The sequence below is a fragment of the Rutidosis leptorrhynchoides genome, chromosome 1, assembly GCF_046630445.1.
Source record: "Rutidosis leptorrhynchoides isolate AG116_Rl617_1_P2 chromosome 1, CSIRO_AGI_Rlap_v1, whole genome shotgun sequence".
NCBI classification, from domain to species: Eukaryota; Viridiplantae; Streptophyta; class Magnoliopsida; order Asterales; family Asteraceae; genus Rutidosis; species Rutidosis leptorrhynchoides.
Window position 1 is genome coordinate 22,712,270 of NC_092333.1, and position 18,853 is coordinate 22,731,122.

Sequence of the window (18,853 nt, forward strand, 5' to 3'; positions counted from 1 at the left end):
TTGGTCTCTTAAAATATTGGGTTGTCTGTCCATTTTGTGTTTTTATACTGTAAAATAGACAAGAGTTAGATTCATAAAAAAAAATACTTATTAATACAAGCAATTTTTACATATATCATAAAGCATAAGCACACTATATTACATATATTACACCACACGAATACAACTATCTTATTCTGACTCGCTCGTTTCTTCTTCTTCGGTTTTGGTTCGTTTTGCCAAGTTTCTAGGGATATATGATGTTCCTCTAATACGAGCTGTCGTTTTCCACAACGGTTTAGAAAAACCTGGTGGTTTAGAGGTTCCCGGGTCATTGTTACAACTTAAGGGCTTCGGGGGTTGACGATACATATAAAGTTCATCGGGGTTGGAATTAGATTTCTCTATTTTTATGCCCTTTCCCTTATTATTTTCTTTTGCCTTTTTAAATTCAGTTGGGGTAATTTCTATAACATCATCGGAATTCTCGTTGGAATCTGATTCATCGGAGAATTGGTAATCCTCCCAATATTTTGCTTCCTTGGCGAAAACACCATTGACCATAATTAACCTTGGTCGGTTGATTAAGGATTTTCTTTTACTTAACCGTTTTATTATTTCCCCCACCGGTTCTATTTCCTCCTCCGGTTCCTCCTCTTCGGGTTCTGATTCTTCTTCCGGTTCTTCTTCGGGAACTTGTGAATCAGTCCAATATATATTCGACTCTTCATTATTATTAGGTGAGTCAATGGGATTTGTGCTAGAGGTAGACATCTATCACACAATATCAAACATGTTAAGAGATTAATATATCACATAATATATACATGTTAATAATATATAGTTTCCAACAAAAATGTTAAGCAATCATTTTTAAAGAAAACACGGTCGAAGTCCAGACTCACTAATGCATCCTAACAAACTCGATAAGACACACTAATGCAAATTTTCTGGTTCTCTAAGACCAACGCTCTGATACCAACTGAAATGTCCCGTTCTTATTGATTAAAAACGTTCCATATTAATTGATTTCGTTGCGAGGTTTTGACCTCTATATGAGACGTTTTTCAAAGACTGCATTCATTTTTAAAACAAACCATAACCTTTATTTCATAAATAAAGGTTTAAAAAGCTTTACATAGATTATCAAATAATGATAATCTAAAATATCCTGTTTACACACGACCATTATATAATGGTTTACAATACAAATATGTTACATCGAAATCAGTTTCTTGAATGCAATTTTTACACAATATCATACAAACATGGACTCCAAATCTTGTCCTTATTTTAGTATGCAACAGCGGAAGCTCTTAGTATTCACCTGAGAATAAACATGCTTTAAACGTCAACAAAAATGTTGGTGAGTTATAGGTTTAACCTATATATATCACATCGTAACAATAGACCACAAGATTTCATATTTCAATACACATCCCATACCTAGAGATAAAAATCATTCATATGGTGAACACCTGGTAATCGACATTAACAAGATGCATATATAAGAATATCCCCATCATTCCGGGACACCCTTCGGATATGATATAAATTTCGAAGTACTAAAGCATCCGGTACTTTGGATGGGGTTTGTTAGGCCCAATAGATCTATCTTTAGGATTCGCGTCAATTAGGGTGTCTGTTCCCTAATTCTTAGATTACCAGACTTAATAAAAAGGGGCATATTCGATTTCGATAATTCAACCATAGAATGTAGTTTCACGTACTTGTGTCTATTTTGTAAATCATTTATAAAACCTGCATGTATTCTCATCCTAAAAATATTAGATTTTAAAAGTGGGACTATAACTCACTTTCACAGATTTTTACTTCGTCGGGAAGTAAGACTTGGCCACTGGTTGATTCACGAACCTATAACAATATATACATATATATCAAAGTATGTTCAAAATATATTTACAACACTTTTAATATATTTTGATGTTTTAAGTTTATTAAGTCAGATGTCCTCGTCAGTAACCTACAACTAGTTGTCCACAGTTAGATGTACAGAAATAAATCGATAAATATTATCTTGAATCAATCCACGACCCAGTGTATATGTATCTCAGTATTGATCACAACTCAAACTATATATATTTTGGAATCAACCTCAACCATGTATAGCTAACTCCAACATTCACATATAGAGTGTCTATGGTTGTTCCGAAATATATATAGATGTGCCGACATGATAGGTCGAAACATTGTATACGTGTCTATGGTATCTCAAGATTACATAATATACAATACAAGTTGATTAAGTTATGGTTGGAATAGATTTGTTACCAATTTTCACGTAGCTAAAATGAGAAAAATTATTCAATCTTGTTTTACCCATAACTTCTTCATTTTAAATCCGTTTTGAGTGAATCAAATTGCTATGGTTTCATATTGAACTCTATTTTATGAATCTAAAAAGAAAAAGTATAGGTTTATAGTCGGAAAAATAAGTTACAAGTCGTTTTTGTAAAGGTAGTCATTTCAGTCGAATGAACGACGTCTAGATGACCATTTTAGAAAACATACTTCCACTTTGAGTTTAACCATAATTTTTGGATATAGTTTCATGTTCATAATAAAAATCATTTTCCCAGAATAACAACTTTTAAATCAAAGTTTATCATAGTTTTTAATTAACTAACCCAAAACAGCCTGCGGTGTTACTACGACGGCGTAAATCCGATTTTTACGGTGTTTTTCGTGTTTCCAGGTTTTAAATCATTAAGTTAGCATATCATATAGATATAGAACATGTGTTTAGTTGATTTTAAAAGTCAAGTTAGAAGGATTAACTTTTATTTGCGAACAAGTTTAGAATTAACTAAACTATGTTTTAGTGATTACAAGTTTAAACCTTCGAATAAGATAGCTTTATATGTATGAATCGAATGATGTTATGAACATCATTACTACCTAAAGTTCCTTGGATAAACCTACTGGAAATGAGAAAAATAGATCTAGCTTCAAAGGATCCTTGGATGGCTTGAAAGTTCTTGAAGCAGAATCATGACACGAAAACAATTTCAAGTAAGATTTTCACTCGAAATAAGATTGTTATAGTTATAGAAATTGAATTAAAGTTTGAATATGATTATTACCTTGTATTAGAAAGATAACCTACTATAAGTAACAAAGGTTTCTTGATCTTGGATGATTACTTGGAATGGATTTAGAAAACTTGGAAGTAAACTTGCAATCTTGGAAGTATTCTTGATTTTATGAAACTAGAACTTTTGGAATTTATGAAGAACACTTAGAACTTGAAGATAGAACTTGAGAGAGATCAATTAGATGAAGAAAATTGAAGAATGAAAGTGTTTGTAGGTGTTTTTGGTCGTTGGTGTATGGATTAAAACAAAAGGATATGTAATTTTGTTTTCATGTAAATAAGTCATGAATGATTACTCATATTTTTGTAATTTTATGAGATATTTCATGCTAGTTGCCAAATGATGGTTCCCACATGTGTTAGATGACTCACATGGTCTACTAAGAGCTGATCATTGGAGTGTATATACCAATAGTACATACATCTAAAAGTTGTGTATTGTACGAGTACGAATACGGGTGCATACGAGTAGAATTGTTGATGAAACTGAACGAGGATGTAATTGTAAGCATTTTTGTTAAGTAGAAGTATTTTGATAAGTGTCTTGAAGTCTTTAAAAGTGTATGAATACATATTAAAACACTACATGTATATACATTTTAACTGAGTCGTTAAGTCATCGTTAGTCGTTACATGTAAATGTTGTTTTGAAACCTTTAGGTTAACGATCTTGTTGAATGTTGTTAACCCATTGTTTATTATAACAAATGAGATGTTAAATTGTTATATTATCATGATATTATGATATATAATATATCTTAGTATGATATATATACAGTTAAATGTCGTTACAACGATAATCGTTACATATATGTCTCGTTTCGAAATCATTAAGTTAGTAGTCTTATTTTTACATATGTATTTCATTGTTAATACACTTAATAATATATTTACTTATCATTTAACATAATTAACCAAGTGTATCAATATCTTAATATGATTCATATGTACCTAGTAAGACGTTGTTATAACGATAATCGTTATATATATCGTTTTCGAGTTTCTTAAATTAATAGTCTCATTTTTATGTATATAACTCATTGTTAAAATACCTAATGAGATACATACTTATAATAAAATCATGTTAACTATATATATAACCATATATATGTCATCGTATAGTTTTTACAAGTTTTAACGTTCGCGAATCACCGGTCAACTTGGGTGGTCAATTGTCTATATGAAACCTATTTCAATTAATCAAGTCTTAAAAAGTTTGATTGCTTAACATGTTGAAAACACTTAATCATGTAAATAACAATTTCATTTAATATATATATATATATATATATATATATATATATATATATATATATATATATATATATATATATATATATATATATATATATATATAAACATGGAAAAGTTCGGGTCACTACAGAAACCTCCCACTTTGCAATTGAAAACAGTAGCATACTCGTGCATGTCAGCCTGGAACACATGAATGCCATATAAGACAGTTTTCTCCGGGTTCATTTGAAGACCCGAGGCACAATACATGTAAAGCCCAAGAGTAGGGATGGCACCCGCGGGTTGTGGGCGCGAATCCACTACATCCATCACCCGCATCCGCGGATTTTTTGAAGATCCATTAGCCCGCAGATCTTGGTTAACAGATTTATTTTTAGATCCATACCCGTACCCACGGATATTCACGGGTCACGGGTTTACCGGCGGATCTTATTCATGAAGTATATGCAAATTAAAGTATTTAAAAATCAAAAATAAATATCATTACATAATTCAAAGTGACATAAAAAACATTATTCAATCATATACCCGTGTTTCTGATATAATAAAATGAGAAAACACATATTAATTATACTTTTTTTGCTAATATATGTGAGGCTACAATGTTTAAAATTAACAATCAAAATTTAGTTGCTAAACCTAATCATACAGTAGGTTGATGAATTACTTAAGTGATAGGTGTAAAAATTAAATTTATTAAGATGGTCTAATAGACGAAACAAACAACAACATGCTTTGATTATCTAATACATGTAATGTGTAGTTGTGAAATGCTCTAGGTACTAAAAAGTTCGATATCAAAATAATTTATATGAGGAATGTAGAAACTTATACGGAGTAAATTATTACTTATTGGCCATTTATTCAAGTTGAAGATTTTCACCCATTTAGAACACGTATATATGTGGATTATTCAAACGGGTATTACGGATTTTCGGATCGGATTTATCCGCAACGGATCTATTACATCAATCACTCACCCACGACCTGTCAGCAGGTACAAGATTACATCCATCACCCACATGCGGGTAAGGATTTTTGATATTATATACGGAGTACATGAAAACATGTACTACAATTTATTCGTCGTCTGTTACATCACTGTGCATTTTTCTCTTATTTTTCACCTATCATTTATATATCATAATAAACCAGTCAAGTTTTATGATCTTTCAAGATTAAAATTTAAGTCTACGTATCATATTAAGCTACACTGATAGAGTGATAGTGGTTACTTGCCAAATCACTACAACAATTTGCGGATAAACATTGTTGTTGGTACAGTATTCGAAAGTGGAAGGCATCATCGAGAATGATGAGTGTTAAGTGCACTGCAAGAAGAGGAAACCATGAGGAGCAGCCCCTTCGATCCAGATGCTCCAATTGCTATACTTCAGTTTCAAGTAAATCTGCCGGAAATCCAATTCAGCTGTCTCAATCTGATGATGTGCGTGTTTATGGAAAAAAAATTGGGCTTAAGTGGAAGGAGAAACACCCCTCCAATCTGTAAGATCCTCTTTCCTTTTCGTTTTTTCACAGGGTTTTAATGAAGGCAATTTCTTTAAATATTAGGGGGTTTAGGCTTGCGAACGGGAAATCCAAATTCGGGTGGGTTAGGGGTTTAGTATCCAAAGAAAAGCCAAGTTTTTTGGCAATTCAGGAGACTAAACTGAACTCGGTTAACGCTAGTTGGGTGTTTTCGTTATGGGGTTCAAGTGACTGTAATTTTGTGCAAAAGGAGAAGGTCGGCCTCTCGGGCGGTCAACTCTTGATTTGGGACACCAATAAATTTGAGGCTCTAGATGTTTTTAATTTTGACTCGGTGGTTGGGGTTCGGGGTAAATGGAGGATGGATTGTTCATTTTTGGTTGTTTTTAACATTTATGGTCCACATGATGACTCTAAAAAGCATCAACTGTGTGATAGACTATTGTGTTGTGCTAATAAGTTTACTAATGAAGCTTGTTTGTTTTGTGGTGATTATAACGAGGTGAGATCAATCGACGAGAGACTAAACTGTGAATTCAACATAGCAAGGTCGAAAAGATTTAATGAGTTTATTTCGGAAAGTGGCTTGCTGGAAGTTCCATTAGGGGGTCGGTTATTCACTCGTGTAAGTGATGACGGATTGAAATTCAGTAAACTGGACAGATTCCTTGTGTCGGGTCCTCTTCTCGATAAATGGCGGGACCTCTCAGCTGTCGCTCTTGATAGAAAACATTTCGATCATTGCCCTATTATGTTGTGTGAGGTTGAAAAAAACTATGGTCCGAAGCCCTTCAAAATATTCGATGTATGGTTCGATGAGGATGACGTTGATCAGGTGGTGTCAAACGCGTGGATGGAGGCTGTTCCGAACAACTGGAGAAAGGATTGCTTCTTTAGGAACAAACTAAAGAAGGTCAAAGATGCACTAAGAGTTTGGAGTAGGAAGAAATTTGGGCAAATTGACGGGGAAATTGAGATGTTAAAGCAAGCGGCGAATGGTTTTGAATGTAAAGCAGAATGTGGTGGTTTAAGTGACAATGAGAAACTTACTTGGTTCAAATGCCGAAATTTGTGATTAGAAAAGGAGGCAATTAAATCTAAAATGTTAAAGCAAAAAGCAAGGGTTAGATGGGCACTTGAAGGGGATGAAAATACGAAATATTTCCACTCGATCATTCGTAGAAAGAACAACAAAAGTAACATTAGGGGATTAAACATAGGGGGTATATGGAACGAAAATCCAAATGATGTCAAGAATGAAATCTTCAACCACTTTAAACGCGTTTTTGGGGAGCCTAAGGTGGAGAGACCAAGCCTAGAAGACTTAAGCTATCCATGTCTTTCGACGGATGATGCAAATGCACTTGAGTTACCTTTTGAGGAAAAGGAAATCCATGAGGCAATCCTTGACTGTGGTAGTACGAAGGCTCCGGGGCCGGACGGTTTTAATTTGTTATTTTTCAAAAGATATTGGGATCTCATTAAAGTGGAACTTATCGATGCCATTAAGTGATTTTGGGAGAAGGCGGAATTCTCAAAAGGATGTAGTGCATCCTTTGTCACGTTAATCCCTAAGAAGAATGTCACGATGAATCTCGGTGACTTTCGGCCGATTAGCCTTATCGGGAGTCTTTATAAGATAATCGCCAAACTTCTTTCGAATAGACTTAGGAGGGTTATCCCATCTCTTGTTAGACACGAACAAAGTGCCTTCCTAAAAGGAAGGTTCATTTTGGATGGTGCTCTTATTGTTAACGAGACGATTGATTTCATGAAAGCTAAAAAAGTTAATGGGCTCGTTTTTAAAGCCGACTTTGAAAAGGCGTTCGATAGTATTAATTGGGATTTTTTGCTTGAAGTAATGAAAAGTATGGGATTCAAGGAAAAATGGAGGAAATGGATTATGGCTTGTCTCAAATCGGCTTCAATCTCGGTGTTGGTCAACGGCTCTCCGACGAAGGAATTTTCGTTAGAAAGGGGAATCCGCCAAGGAGATCCACTATCTCCTTTCCTTTTTATTCTAGCAGCGGAAGGGTTGAACATTATGACTAAAGCGGCTACGGAGAAGGGGTGTTTCAAAGGTGTCGAGGTCGGTTCCGATAAGATTTTAGTATCGCATCTCCAATATGCGGATGATACGATTTTTATCGGGGAATGGAGCAAGGAAAATGTATGTAATCTACATAAGCTTCTTACTTGTTTTGAACTTGCATCCGGATTGAAAGTAAACTTTCACAAGAGCTTTCTTTATGGCATTGGTGTTAACGAGATTGAACTACATTCTGTTGCTACCATAATCGGGTGTAAAGTTGGAAAATTTCCTTTTACTTATCTCGGGATTCCCACCGGTTCAAAGATGAAAAAACTAAAGGATTGGGAGGTCGTGATCAATAAAATCAAATCTAGATTATCGGATTGGAAGACGCGAACGTTGTCATTTGGGGGAAGAGTAACTCTTATTAAATCGATCTTAAATAGTCTACCCTTGTATTACTTCTCGCTATTTCGTGCTCCCCGGTGTGTGCTTAATTTACTTGAGAGTGTGAGGCGTTCTTTTTTTGGGGCGGGGGTGAATCGGGTTGTAAAATTCCTTGGGTTAAATGGGAGGGTGTTATATCTCCATATGGGTACGGGGGTTTAAATTTTGGGTCTTTGAAAAGTAAAAATTTGGCGTTGTTGGGGAAGTGGTGGTGGAGGTTTAATACCGAAGCCAACGCACTTTGGGTAAAAATCATTCGAAGTATATACGGTCCGAACGGGGGTTTGGACTCTATTCTGGTACCTGGACTAATATTGTATTAGCAGGAAGATGTATTGATGACATGGGCATTTCCTTCTAGGAGTCGATGTGTAAATTTGTGCAGGATGGAACGGATACGGCTTTCTGGACAGAAACATGGTTAGGAGACTTCAACTTAAGTCAGAAATATCCTAGGCTATTTAAGCTCGAAAGGCAACCTGATGTACGTGTTTGTGATCGTGTGCGGATAGACAACAACTCGTGTTCAACCACAGCAACGTTTGATTGGGTCAGGACACCAAGTGGGCGTACGAAATCAGAACTTGAGTCACTCGTGGAGCTGTTAGAGGGGTACAAGTTCGACAGCAACCGCAGGGATAAATGGAGGTGGACACTCGCATCAAACGGAAGGTTTACAGTCAAGAAGCTTTCGGTAATTATCGATGAACACTTGTTAGGAAGTTACTTCTCTTCGCATGAAACTTTAAGAAATAATCTCATAAAAAAAAAGTGGAAATCTTTGCATGGCGAGTTAGTAAAAAAAGGATTCCGGTTCGTACAGAGTTAGACAAGAGGGGTATCGATTTGCACTCCGTTAGATGCCCCTTGTGTGACGATGACGTGGAATCGGTGGACCACTCTTTAATCTTTTGTTCTCATGCAATCGAGGTTTGGAATCGGGTTTTTGGATGGTGGGGGCTCGGCAACTTCACAAACTTTAGCATCGAAGAAATCTTATCGGGCAAGGCTTCGGGTCACATGTCTCCACTTGGCGCTAAAGTTTGGCAAGCAATAGGTTGGGTTAGTGTGTATTTCATTTGGAAGAATCGTAACATCAAGGTCTTTCAAGGAAAATCGCGGACCGCTCCGATGACTTTAAACGAAATTCAAACTAAGTCATTTGAGTGGATCTCTCAAAGAATTAGGGGTAAGAAAATTGATTGGCTCACGTGGTTAAGCACTCCAAACGTCTACTTTGATTTAGCATAAAAGTAGTAAATTTTGTTTCGTGTTTCATGGGTTGTTTGCCAACTCGCAAACCCCATTTTATATTTCGCTTTACACTGTAATGTTTCGTGTGTTGTGATCAAATGTATGGTCACAAAGTCTGTATCATCTTGTAACTTTTGGTTAGTATCAATATATTGGCTTGCTTTTCAAAAAAAAAAAAAAAAAAAAAAAAAATGTTAAGATATCAAGTCCATTGCTATCGAATCATTTTCAATTATGGAGTAATTTGTTGGGATCCAACAAATTTGTCATTTGTGAGGTCCTTAAATACTTTAATTAGATGCTACAGATTTTGAATAAAAAAATTATGTAAGCGACAACTCTATTGAGTAATGATTTTCAAATCAAGTGATGACTCATCGTTATTTGTCAGTTTGCAATTATTGTTTTAATTGGCCGATTCGAAATCCTTTGGCTTTTCGTAGATGTGGAAAATAGACAATTCTTTATCTTTTACCTACCACTAAAATCTTCTTTTGGCTTTTCAAAGCATGTGCAACAGTGACCTCTTTTTTCTAAAAAAGAGTTTTATCAGAAAATAATATATCCAAATAAAAAGTGTAAATATGGCTTTCCGCATTTCGCAAATAGGATGTGATCTTTACCCACTAAAATTTTGACATAAATCATAAAAATATTTTTTTTAATATCATTTAACTTTAACAACTTAAAAAAGAAAATGGTTTAAAATGTGTTTATTGTAATGCATTAAAAAATTGTATCGTAAGAATCAACCTGAACCTCGTTGGCAAATGCGTACAGAAAACATGTAATAGGGTGTAAGTCAGTATGTCAAGAAACATGTGATAGGGTGCATGTGCAACTTGTTCAGGTCATGAACTAAATAAAACGAAAGAAAATAATTATCTAAAAAGAATGATAAGAGATCATATTTCTTTTTTATTATTTAAAAGAACGGACAATGTAATATATTTCTTTTTTATTATCTAAAAAGAAAGATAAGAGATCATATTCCTATAATGCATTCAAAATCGAGTGGCTAGCATTAAATTAATTGATGTTATCTTAATAACACCATCTAAATGATTTTTACTAGTTTATTAACATCATTGTACAATCCAATCCAATATAACACAAAAGCAAATTGTTATAAGCAAATCTTCAGAACAAACCTGTTAAATATAATTATATTTGTGATATTCGTGATTTTGCATTATTACTAATAATTTATTAGCTACCAACAACTCTTTTAATAATTTATAGAAGATGACAGAGTATATTGAATAGCCTAACAACTACAAAGGCATCTTGATAAACGATTCTTAGATTATGTAATATCATCATACATAAATTTGTAGACTTAAAAAATCTATACTATAAATATTACATTTATGAATAAGTACAAGCGTCCTAAGAGGAAACAACAAACAGAAAAATCAAAGAAAGAGTGTTACATGTATGTGGTTACGACTTACGAATAAGGTTAATATTCAACAAATATGTGAACTATGGTTTGTGGATGGTCGTTCATGGCCTTATCTCAATTTAGGATCCCATCAACATGCCATTTATTTCGACTTGATCATATGATCGATTCGTCAATCTTTCTTGTCCTCATACTCCCTTCTCCAATGCGAGATCTTAGATCTTTTTTTTTATTTTATTTTTTTATTTTTCACATTTACTTACTTCATTCGCGTGGATATTTCAAGATAATCTTCATTGCTATTCGAAGTTTTTGGTGCGGAAAATGGATATATGATGATCCGATTAAGTTTAGCTTGTGTTTGAAAGAAAAGATACATGTTGAAGTTTCAAGTTGTTGATCTGGTCTTAGTTTTCTATGTTTCAATTGTACACATATACTCAATGAAATGGGATATTCTTATCTTAATAGAAGTATATGCTAGTCACCACTTGAAGAAAACCAATAAAGTGCCAATATTTCATTAGTATATCATCATACATAAATTTGTAGACTTAAAAAATCTATACTATAAATATGGATATCCAGATTGATCTCGGGGGACTTTTCTCCCGGATCCATGCAGGATTCAAAACTCGGTCCGCCTGCATCTCGGGATGGTTAAAAGATCGGGTTCTTGTAATGCGATTCGGGTTTCCTCCCGAACGTGTATGTGTGCAAATGATGAGTGTCGTTGAAATAGATGATACACTGATGCAAAGCTTGTCGTTCAAAAAAAAAATCTATACTATAAATAAATTTTGGGTTTTATTATTTAGTTTTTGGTGATATTGCTTAGGGCTTAATGGTGTTTTGCTTAAGTTAGGCGTAAATCTACTTACCAGTTTACCACTGAAATGACTCGTGAAACCATGTGTTTTTTTTTTAAACGAAACGGTTTAATGATATGTTTTAGGTATTAAGTGAATGTAAATGTTAAAGTCATTTAGTTTACTGACCCGTGGAACCACGGATTCCGACTAAGAAACTTGTCGCTGTTTTTACAAACATATTGATGTACTTAGCTTGGTCAGAATAAATGAACTACATTCATTTTCTCACCACCATTTTCCAATTTTCATCACAATGACTGTTTTCCTTGTCATAAAAACTTACATCACAACATTTTATTGAGACGTGTAGTTCGGACACATATGTAACGTAATTAATTGAACTCATATTTGACTAATAATAATAATATAATAATAACAATAATAATAATAATCATAATAAAAAATAATAATAATAAAGTTTGTTTAAAAATTGAGGATTTATATTTTGTTTCAAAGTTTGTACATGTGTTCATGAGTTGTTTTGTAATGTAGTGACCCGAACTTTTTCATGTTTATATATATATTAAATGAAATTGTTATTTACATAATTAAGTATTTTCAACATGTTAAGCAATCAAACTTGTTAAGACTTGATTAATTGAAATAGGTTTCATATAGACAATTGACCACCCAAGTTGACCGGTGATTCACGAACGTTAAAACTTGTAAAAACTATATGATGACATATATATGGTTATATATATAGTTAACATGATATTATGATAAGTAAACATATCATTAAGTATATTAATAATGAAATACATATGTAAAAACAAGACTACTAACTTAATGATTTTGAAACGAGACATATATGTAACGATTATCGTTGTAACGACATTTAATGTATATATATCATATTAAGAGATATTCGTACATCATAATATCATGATAATATAATAATTTAAAATCTCATTTGATATTATAAACATTGGGTTAACAACATTTAACAAGATCGTTAACCTAAAGGTTTCAAAACAACACTTACATGTAACGACTAACTATGACTTAACGCCTCAGTTAAAATGTATATACATGTAGTGTTTTAATATGTATTCATACACTTTTTAAAGACTTCAAGACACTTATCAAAATACTTCTACTTAACAAAAATGCTTACAATTACATCCTCGTTCAGTTTCATCAACAATTCTACTCGTATGCACCCGTATTCGTACTCGTACAATACACAGCTTTTAGTTGTATGTACTATTGGTATATACACTCCAATGATCAACTCTTAGCAGCCCATGTGAGTCACCTAACACATGTAGGAACTATCATTTGGCAACTAGCATGAAATATCTCATAAAATTACAAAAATATGAGTAATCATTCATGACTTATTTACATGAAAACAAAATTACATATCCTTTATATCTAATCCATACACCAACGACCAAAAACACCTACAAACACTTTCATTCTTCAATTTTCTTCATCTAATTGATCTCTCTCAAGTTCTATCTTCAAGTTCTAAGTGTTCTTCATAAATTTTACAAGTTCTAGTTTCATAAAATCAAGAATACTTCCAAGTTTGCTAGCTTACTTCCAATCTTGTAGAGTGATCATCCAACCTCAAGAAATCTTTCTTATTTACAGTAAGATATCTTTCTAATACAAGGTAATACTTATATTCAAAGTTTGATTCAATTTCTATAACTATAACAATCTTATTTCGAGTGAAAATCTTACTTGAACTGTTTTCGTGTCATGATTCTGCTTCAAGAACTTTCAAGCCATCCAAGGATCCTTTAAAGCTAGATCCATTTTTCTCATTTCCAGTAGCTTTATCCAGAAAACTTGAGGTAGTAATGATGTTCATAACTTCATTCGATTCATACATATAAAGCTATCTTATTCGAAGGTTTAAACTTGTAATCACTAGAACATAGTTTAGTTAATTCTAAACTTGTTCACAAACAAAAGTTAATCCTTCTAACTTGACTTTTAAAATCAACTAAACACATGTTCTATATCTATATGATATGCTAACTTAATGATTTAAAACCTGGAAACACGAAAAATACCGTAAAACCGGATTTACGTCGTCGTAGTAACACCGCGTGCTGTTTTGGGTTAGTTAATTAAAAACTATGATAAACTTTGATTTAAAAGTTGTTCTTCTGGAAAAATGATTTTTCTTATGAACATGAAACTATATCCAAAAATCATGGTTAAACTCAAAGTGGAAGTATGTTTTTTTTAAAAATGGTCATCAAGACGTCGTTCTTTCGACTGAAATGACTACCTCTTACAAAAATGACTTGTAACTTATATTTCCGACTATAAACCTATACTTTTTCTGTTTAGATTCATAAAATAGAGTTCAATATGAAACCATAGCAATTTGATTCACTCAAAACGGATTTAAAACGAAGAAGTTATGGGTAAAACAAGATTGGATAATTTTTCTTGTTGTAGCTATGTGAAAATTGGTAACAAATCTATATTAATCATATCCTAGCTAACTTATATTGTATTATGTAGTGACCCGAACTTTTCCATGTTTATATATATATATATATATATATATATATATATATATATATATATTAAATGAAATTGTTATTTACATGATTAAGTGTTTCCAACATGTTAAGCAATCAAACTTTTTAAGACTTGATTAATTGAAATAGGTTTCATATAGACAATTGACCACCCAAGTTGACCGGTGATTCACGAACGTTAAAACTTATAAAAACTATACGATGACATATATATGGTTATATATATAGTTAACATGATTTTATTATAAGTATGTATCTCATTAGGTATTTTAACAATGAGTTATATACATAAAAATGAGACTATTAATTTAAGAAACTCGAAAACGATATATATAACGATTATCGTTATAACAACGTCTTACTAGGTACATATGAATCATATTAAGATATTGATACACTTGGTTAATTATGTTAAATGATAAGTAAATATATTATTAAGTGTATTAACAATGAAATACATATGTAAAAATAAGACTACTAACTTAATGATTTCGAAACGAGACATATATGTAACGATTATCGTTGTAACGGCATTTAACTGTATATATATCATACTAAGATATATTATATATCATAATATCATGATAATATAACAATTTAACATATCATTTGTTATAATAAACAATGGGTTAACAACATTCAACAAGATCGTTAACCTAAAGGTTTCAAAACAACATTTACATGTAACGACTAACGATGACTTAACGACTCAGTTAAAATGTATATACATGTAGTGTTTTAATATGTATTCATACACTTTTGAAAGACTTCAAGACACTTATCAAAATACTTATACTTAACAAAAATGATTACAATTACATCCTCGTTCAGTTTCATCAACAATTCTACTCGTATGCACCCGTATTCGTACTCGTACAATACACAACTTTTAGATGTATGTACTATTGGTATATACACTCCAATGATCAGCTCTTAGTAGCCCATGTGAGTCACCTAACACATGTGGGAACCATCATTTGGCAACTAGCATGAAATATCTCATAAAATTACAAAAATATGAGTAATCTTTCATGACTTATTTACATGAAAACAAAATTACATATCCTTTATATCTAATCCATACACCAACGACCAAAAATACCTACAAACACTTTCATTCTTCAATTTTCTTCATCTAATTGATCTCTCTCAAGTTCTATCTTCAAGTTCTAAGTGTTCTTCATAAATTCCAAAAGTTCTAGTTTCATAAAATCAAGAATACTTCCAAGATTGCAAGTTTACTTCCAAGTTTTCTAAATCCATTCCAAGTAATCATCCAAGATCAAGAAACCTTTGTTACTTATAGTAGGTTATCTTTCTAATACAAGGTAATAATCATATTCAAACTTTAATTCAATTTCTATAACTATAACAATCTTATTTCGAGTGGAAATCTTACTTGAAATTGTTTTCGTGTCATGATTCTGCTTCAAGAACTTTCAAGCCATCCAAGGATCCTTTGAAGTTAGATCTATTTTTCTCATTTCCAGTAGGTTTATCCAAGGAACTTGAGGTAATAATTATGTTCATAACATCATTCGATTCATACATATAAAGCTATCTTATTCGAAGGTTTAAACTTGTAATCACTAGAACATAGTTTAGTTAATTCTAAACTTGTTCGCAAATAAAAGTTAATCCTTCTAACTTGACTTTTAAAATCAACTAAACACGTGTTCTATATCTATATGATATGCTAAATTAATGATTTAAAACCTGGAAACACGAAAAATACCGTAAAACCGGATTTACGCCGTCGTAGTAACACCGCGGGCTGTTTTGGGTTAGTTAATTAAAAACTATGATAAACTTTGATTTAAAATTTGTTAATCTGGGAAAATGATTTTTATTATGAACATGAAACTATATCCAAAAATTATGGTTAAACTCAAAGTGGAAGTATGTTTTCTAAAATGATCATCTAGACGTCGTTCTTTCGACTGAAATGACTACCTTTACAAAAACGACTTGTAACTTATTTTTCCGACTATAAACCTATAATTTTTCTGTTTACATTCATAAAATAGAGTTCAATATGAAACCATAGCAATTTGGTTCACTCAAAACGGATTTAAAATGAAGAAGTTATGGGTAAAACAAGATTGGATAATTTTTCTCATTTTAGCTACGTGAAAATTGGTAAAAAATCTATTCCAACCATAACTTAATCAACTTGTATTGTATATTATGTAATCTTGAGATACCATAGACACGTATACAATGTTTCGACCTATCATGTCGACACATCTATATATATTTCGGAACAACCATAGACACTCTATATGTGAATGTTGGAGTTAGCTATACAGGGTAGAGGTTGATTCCAAAATATATATAGTTTGAGTTGTGATCAATACTGAGATACGTATACACTGGGTCGTGGATTGATTCAAGATAATATTTATCGATTTATTTCTGTACATCTAACTGTGGACAACTAGTTGTAGGTTACTAACGAGGACAACTGACTTAATAAACTTAAAACATCAAAATGTATTAAAAGTGTTGTAAATATATTTTGAACATACTTTGATATATATGTATATATTCTTATAGGTTCGTGAATCAATCAGTGGCCAAGTCTTACTTCCCGACGAAGTAAAAATCTGTGAAAGTCAGTTATAGTCCCACTTTTAAAATCTAATATTTTTGGGATGAGAATACATGCAGGTTTTATAAATAATTTACAAAATAGACACAATTATGTAAAACTACATTCTATGATTGAATTATCGAAATCGAATATGCCCCTTTTTATTAAGTCTGGTAATCTAAGAATTAGGGAACAGACACCCTAATTGACGCGAATCCTAAAGATAGATCTATTGGGCCTAACAAACCCCATCCAAAGTACCGGATGCTTTAGTACTTCGAAATTTATATCATATCCGAAGGGTGTCTCGGAATGATGGGGATATTCTTATATATGCATCTTGTTAATGTCGGTTACCAGGTGTTCACCATATGAATGATTTTTATCTCTATGTATGGGATGTGTATTGAAATATGAAATCTTGTGGTCTATTGTTACGATTTGATATATATAGGTTAAACCTATAACTCACCAACATTTTTGTTGACGTTTAAAGCATGTTTATTCTCAGGTGAATACTAAGAGCTTCCGCTGTTGCATACTAAAATAAGGACAAGATTTGGAGTCCATGTTTGTATGATATTGTGTAAAAACTGCATTCAAGAAACTGATTTCGATGTAACATATTTGTATTGTAAATCATTATGTAATGGTCATGTGTAAACAGGATATTTTAGATTATCATTATTTGATAATCTACGTAAAGCTTTTTAAACCTTTATTTATGAAATAAAGGTTATGGTTTGTTTTAAAAATGAATGCAGTCTTTGAAAAACGTCTCATATAGAGGTCAAAACCCCGCAACGAAATCAATTAATATGGAACGTTTTTAATCAATAAGAACGGGACATTTCATTTGGTATCCGAGCGTTGGTCTTAGAGAACCAGAATTTTGCATTAGTGTGTCTTATCGAGTTTGTTAGGATGCATTAGTGAGTCTGGACTTCGACCGTGTTTACTTGAAAAATGATTGCTTAACAAATTTTGTTGGAAACTATATATTTTTAACATGTGAATATTATGTGATATATTAATCTCTTAATGCGTTTGATATTATGTGATAGATGTCTACCTCTAGAACAAGTCCCATTGACTCACCTAATAATAATGAAGAGTCAAATGTAAATTGGAATGATTCGTGGACTGATTCACAAGTTCCCGAAGAGGAACCGGAAGAAGATTCGGAACCGGAAGAAGAATCAGAACCGGAAGAGGAGGAACCGGAGGAGGAAATAGAACCAGTGGGGGAAATAATAAAACGGTTAAGTAAAAGAAAATCCTCAACCAACCGACCAAGGTTAATTATGGTCAATGGTGTTTTCGCCAAGGAAGCAAAATATTGGGAGGATTACCAATTCTCCGATGAATCGGATTTCGATGAGAATTCCGATGATGTTATAGAAATTACCCCAACTGAATTTAAAAAGGCAGAAGAAAATAATAAGGGAAAGGGCATAAAAATAGAGAAATCTAATTCCAACCCCGATGAACTTTATATGTATCGTCAACCCCCAAGCCCTTAAGTTGTAACAATGACCCGGGAACCTCTAAACCACCAGGTTTTTCTAAACTGTTGTGGAAAAAGACATCTCGTATTAGGGGAACATCATATATCCCTAGAAACTTGGCAAAACGAACCAAAACCGAAGAAGAAGAAATGAGCGAGTCGGAATAAGATAGTTGTATTCGTGTGGTGTAATATATGTAATATAGTGTGCTTATGCTTTATGATATATGTAAAAATTGCTTGTATTAATAAGTATTTTTTTTTATGAATCTAACTCTTGACTATTTTACAGTATAAAAACACAAAATGGATAGACAACCCAATATTTTAAGAGACCTACCCGGAGTCATGATTGATGAAATCTTGTCTAGAGTCGGTCAGATTTCTTCGGCACAACTAT

At 32.6% G+C, this 18,853-nt stretch overlaps 2 protein-coding genes across 2 annotated transcripts; both read left to right on the top strand.

Moving 5' to 3' along the window:
- Window positions 1-5,663: 5,663 nt before the first annotated feature.
- On the top strand, window positions 5,664-6,911 carry LOC139848156 (uncharacterized). Its single transcript, XM_071837920.1, has 2 exons — window positions 5,664-5,854; window positions 5,921-6,911. The coding sequence occupies exons 1-2, from the start codon at window positions 5,664-5,666 to the stop codon at window positions 6,909-6,911; spliced, it is 1,182 nt and encodes a 393-aa protein (XP_071694021.1).
- A 513-nt stretch (window positions 6,912-7,424) lies between these two features.
- On the top strand, window positions 7,425-9,566 carry LOC139848244 (uncharacterized). The gene is made up of 3 exons (XM_071838012.1): window positions 7,425-8,285; window positions 8,701-9,037; window positions 9,088-9,566. Exons 1-3 carry the CDS (start codon window positions 7,425-7,427, stop codon window positions 9,564-9,566), a joined length of 1,677 nt encoding a protein of 558 aa, XP_071694113.1.
- The last annotated feature ends 9,287 nt before the right edge of the window (window positions 9,567-18,853 follow it).

Excerpts from the sequence above, each read along its gene's own strand:
- LOC139848244 (XM_071838012.1), top strand. The coding sequence starts at position 7,425 with ATGAATCTCGGTGACTTTCGGCCGATTAGCCTTATCGGGAGTCTTTAT. Across the intron at positions 8,286-8,700 it reads CGTTGTCATTTGGGGGAAGA|GATGGAACGGATACGGCTTT; the intron begins GTAACTCTTATT and ends AAATTTGTGCAG. Across the intron at positions 9,038-9,087 it reads CGATGAACACTTGTTAGGAA|TGGAAATCTTTGCATGGCGA; the intron begins GTTACTTCTCTT and ends ATAAAAAAAAAG.
- LOC139848156 (XM_071837920.1), top strand. The coding sequence starts at position 5,664 with ATGAGTGTTAAGTGCACTGCAAGAAGAGGAAACCATGAGGAGCAGCCC. Across the intron at positions 5,855-5,920 it reads GAGAAACACCCCTCCAATCT|GGGGTTTAGGCTTGCGAACG; the intron begins GTAAGATCCTCT and ends TTTAAATATTAG.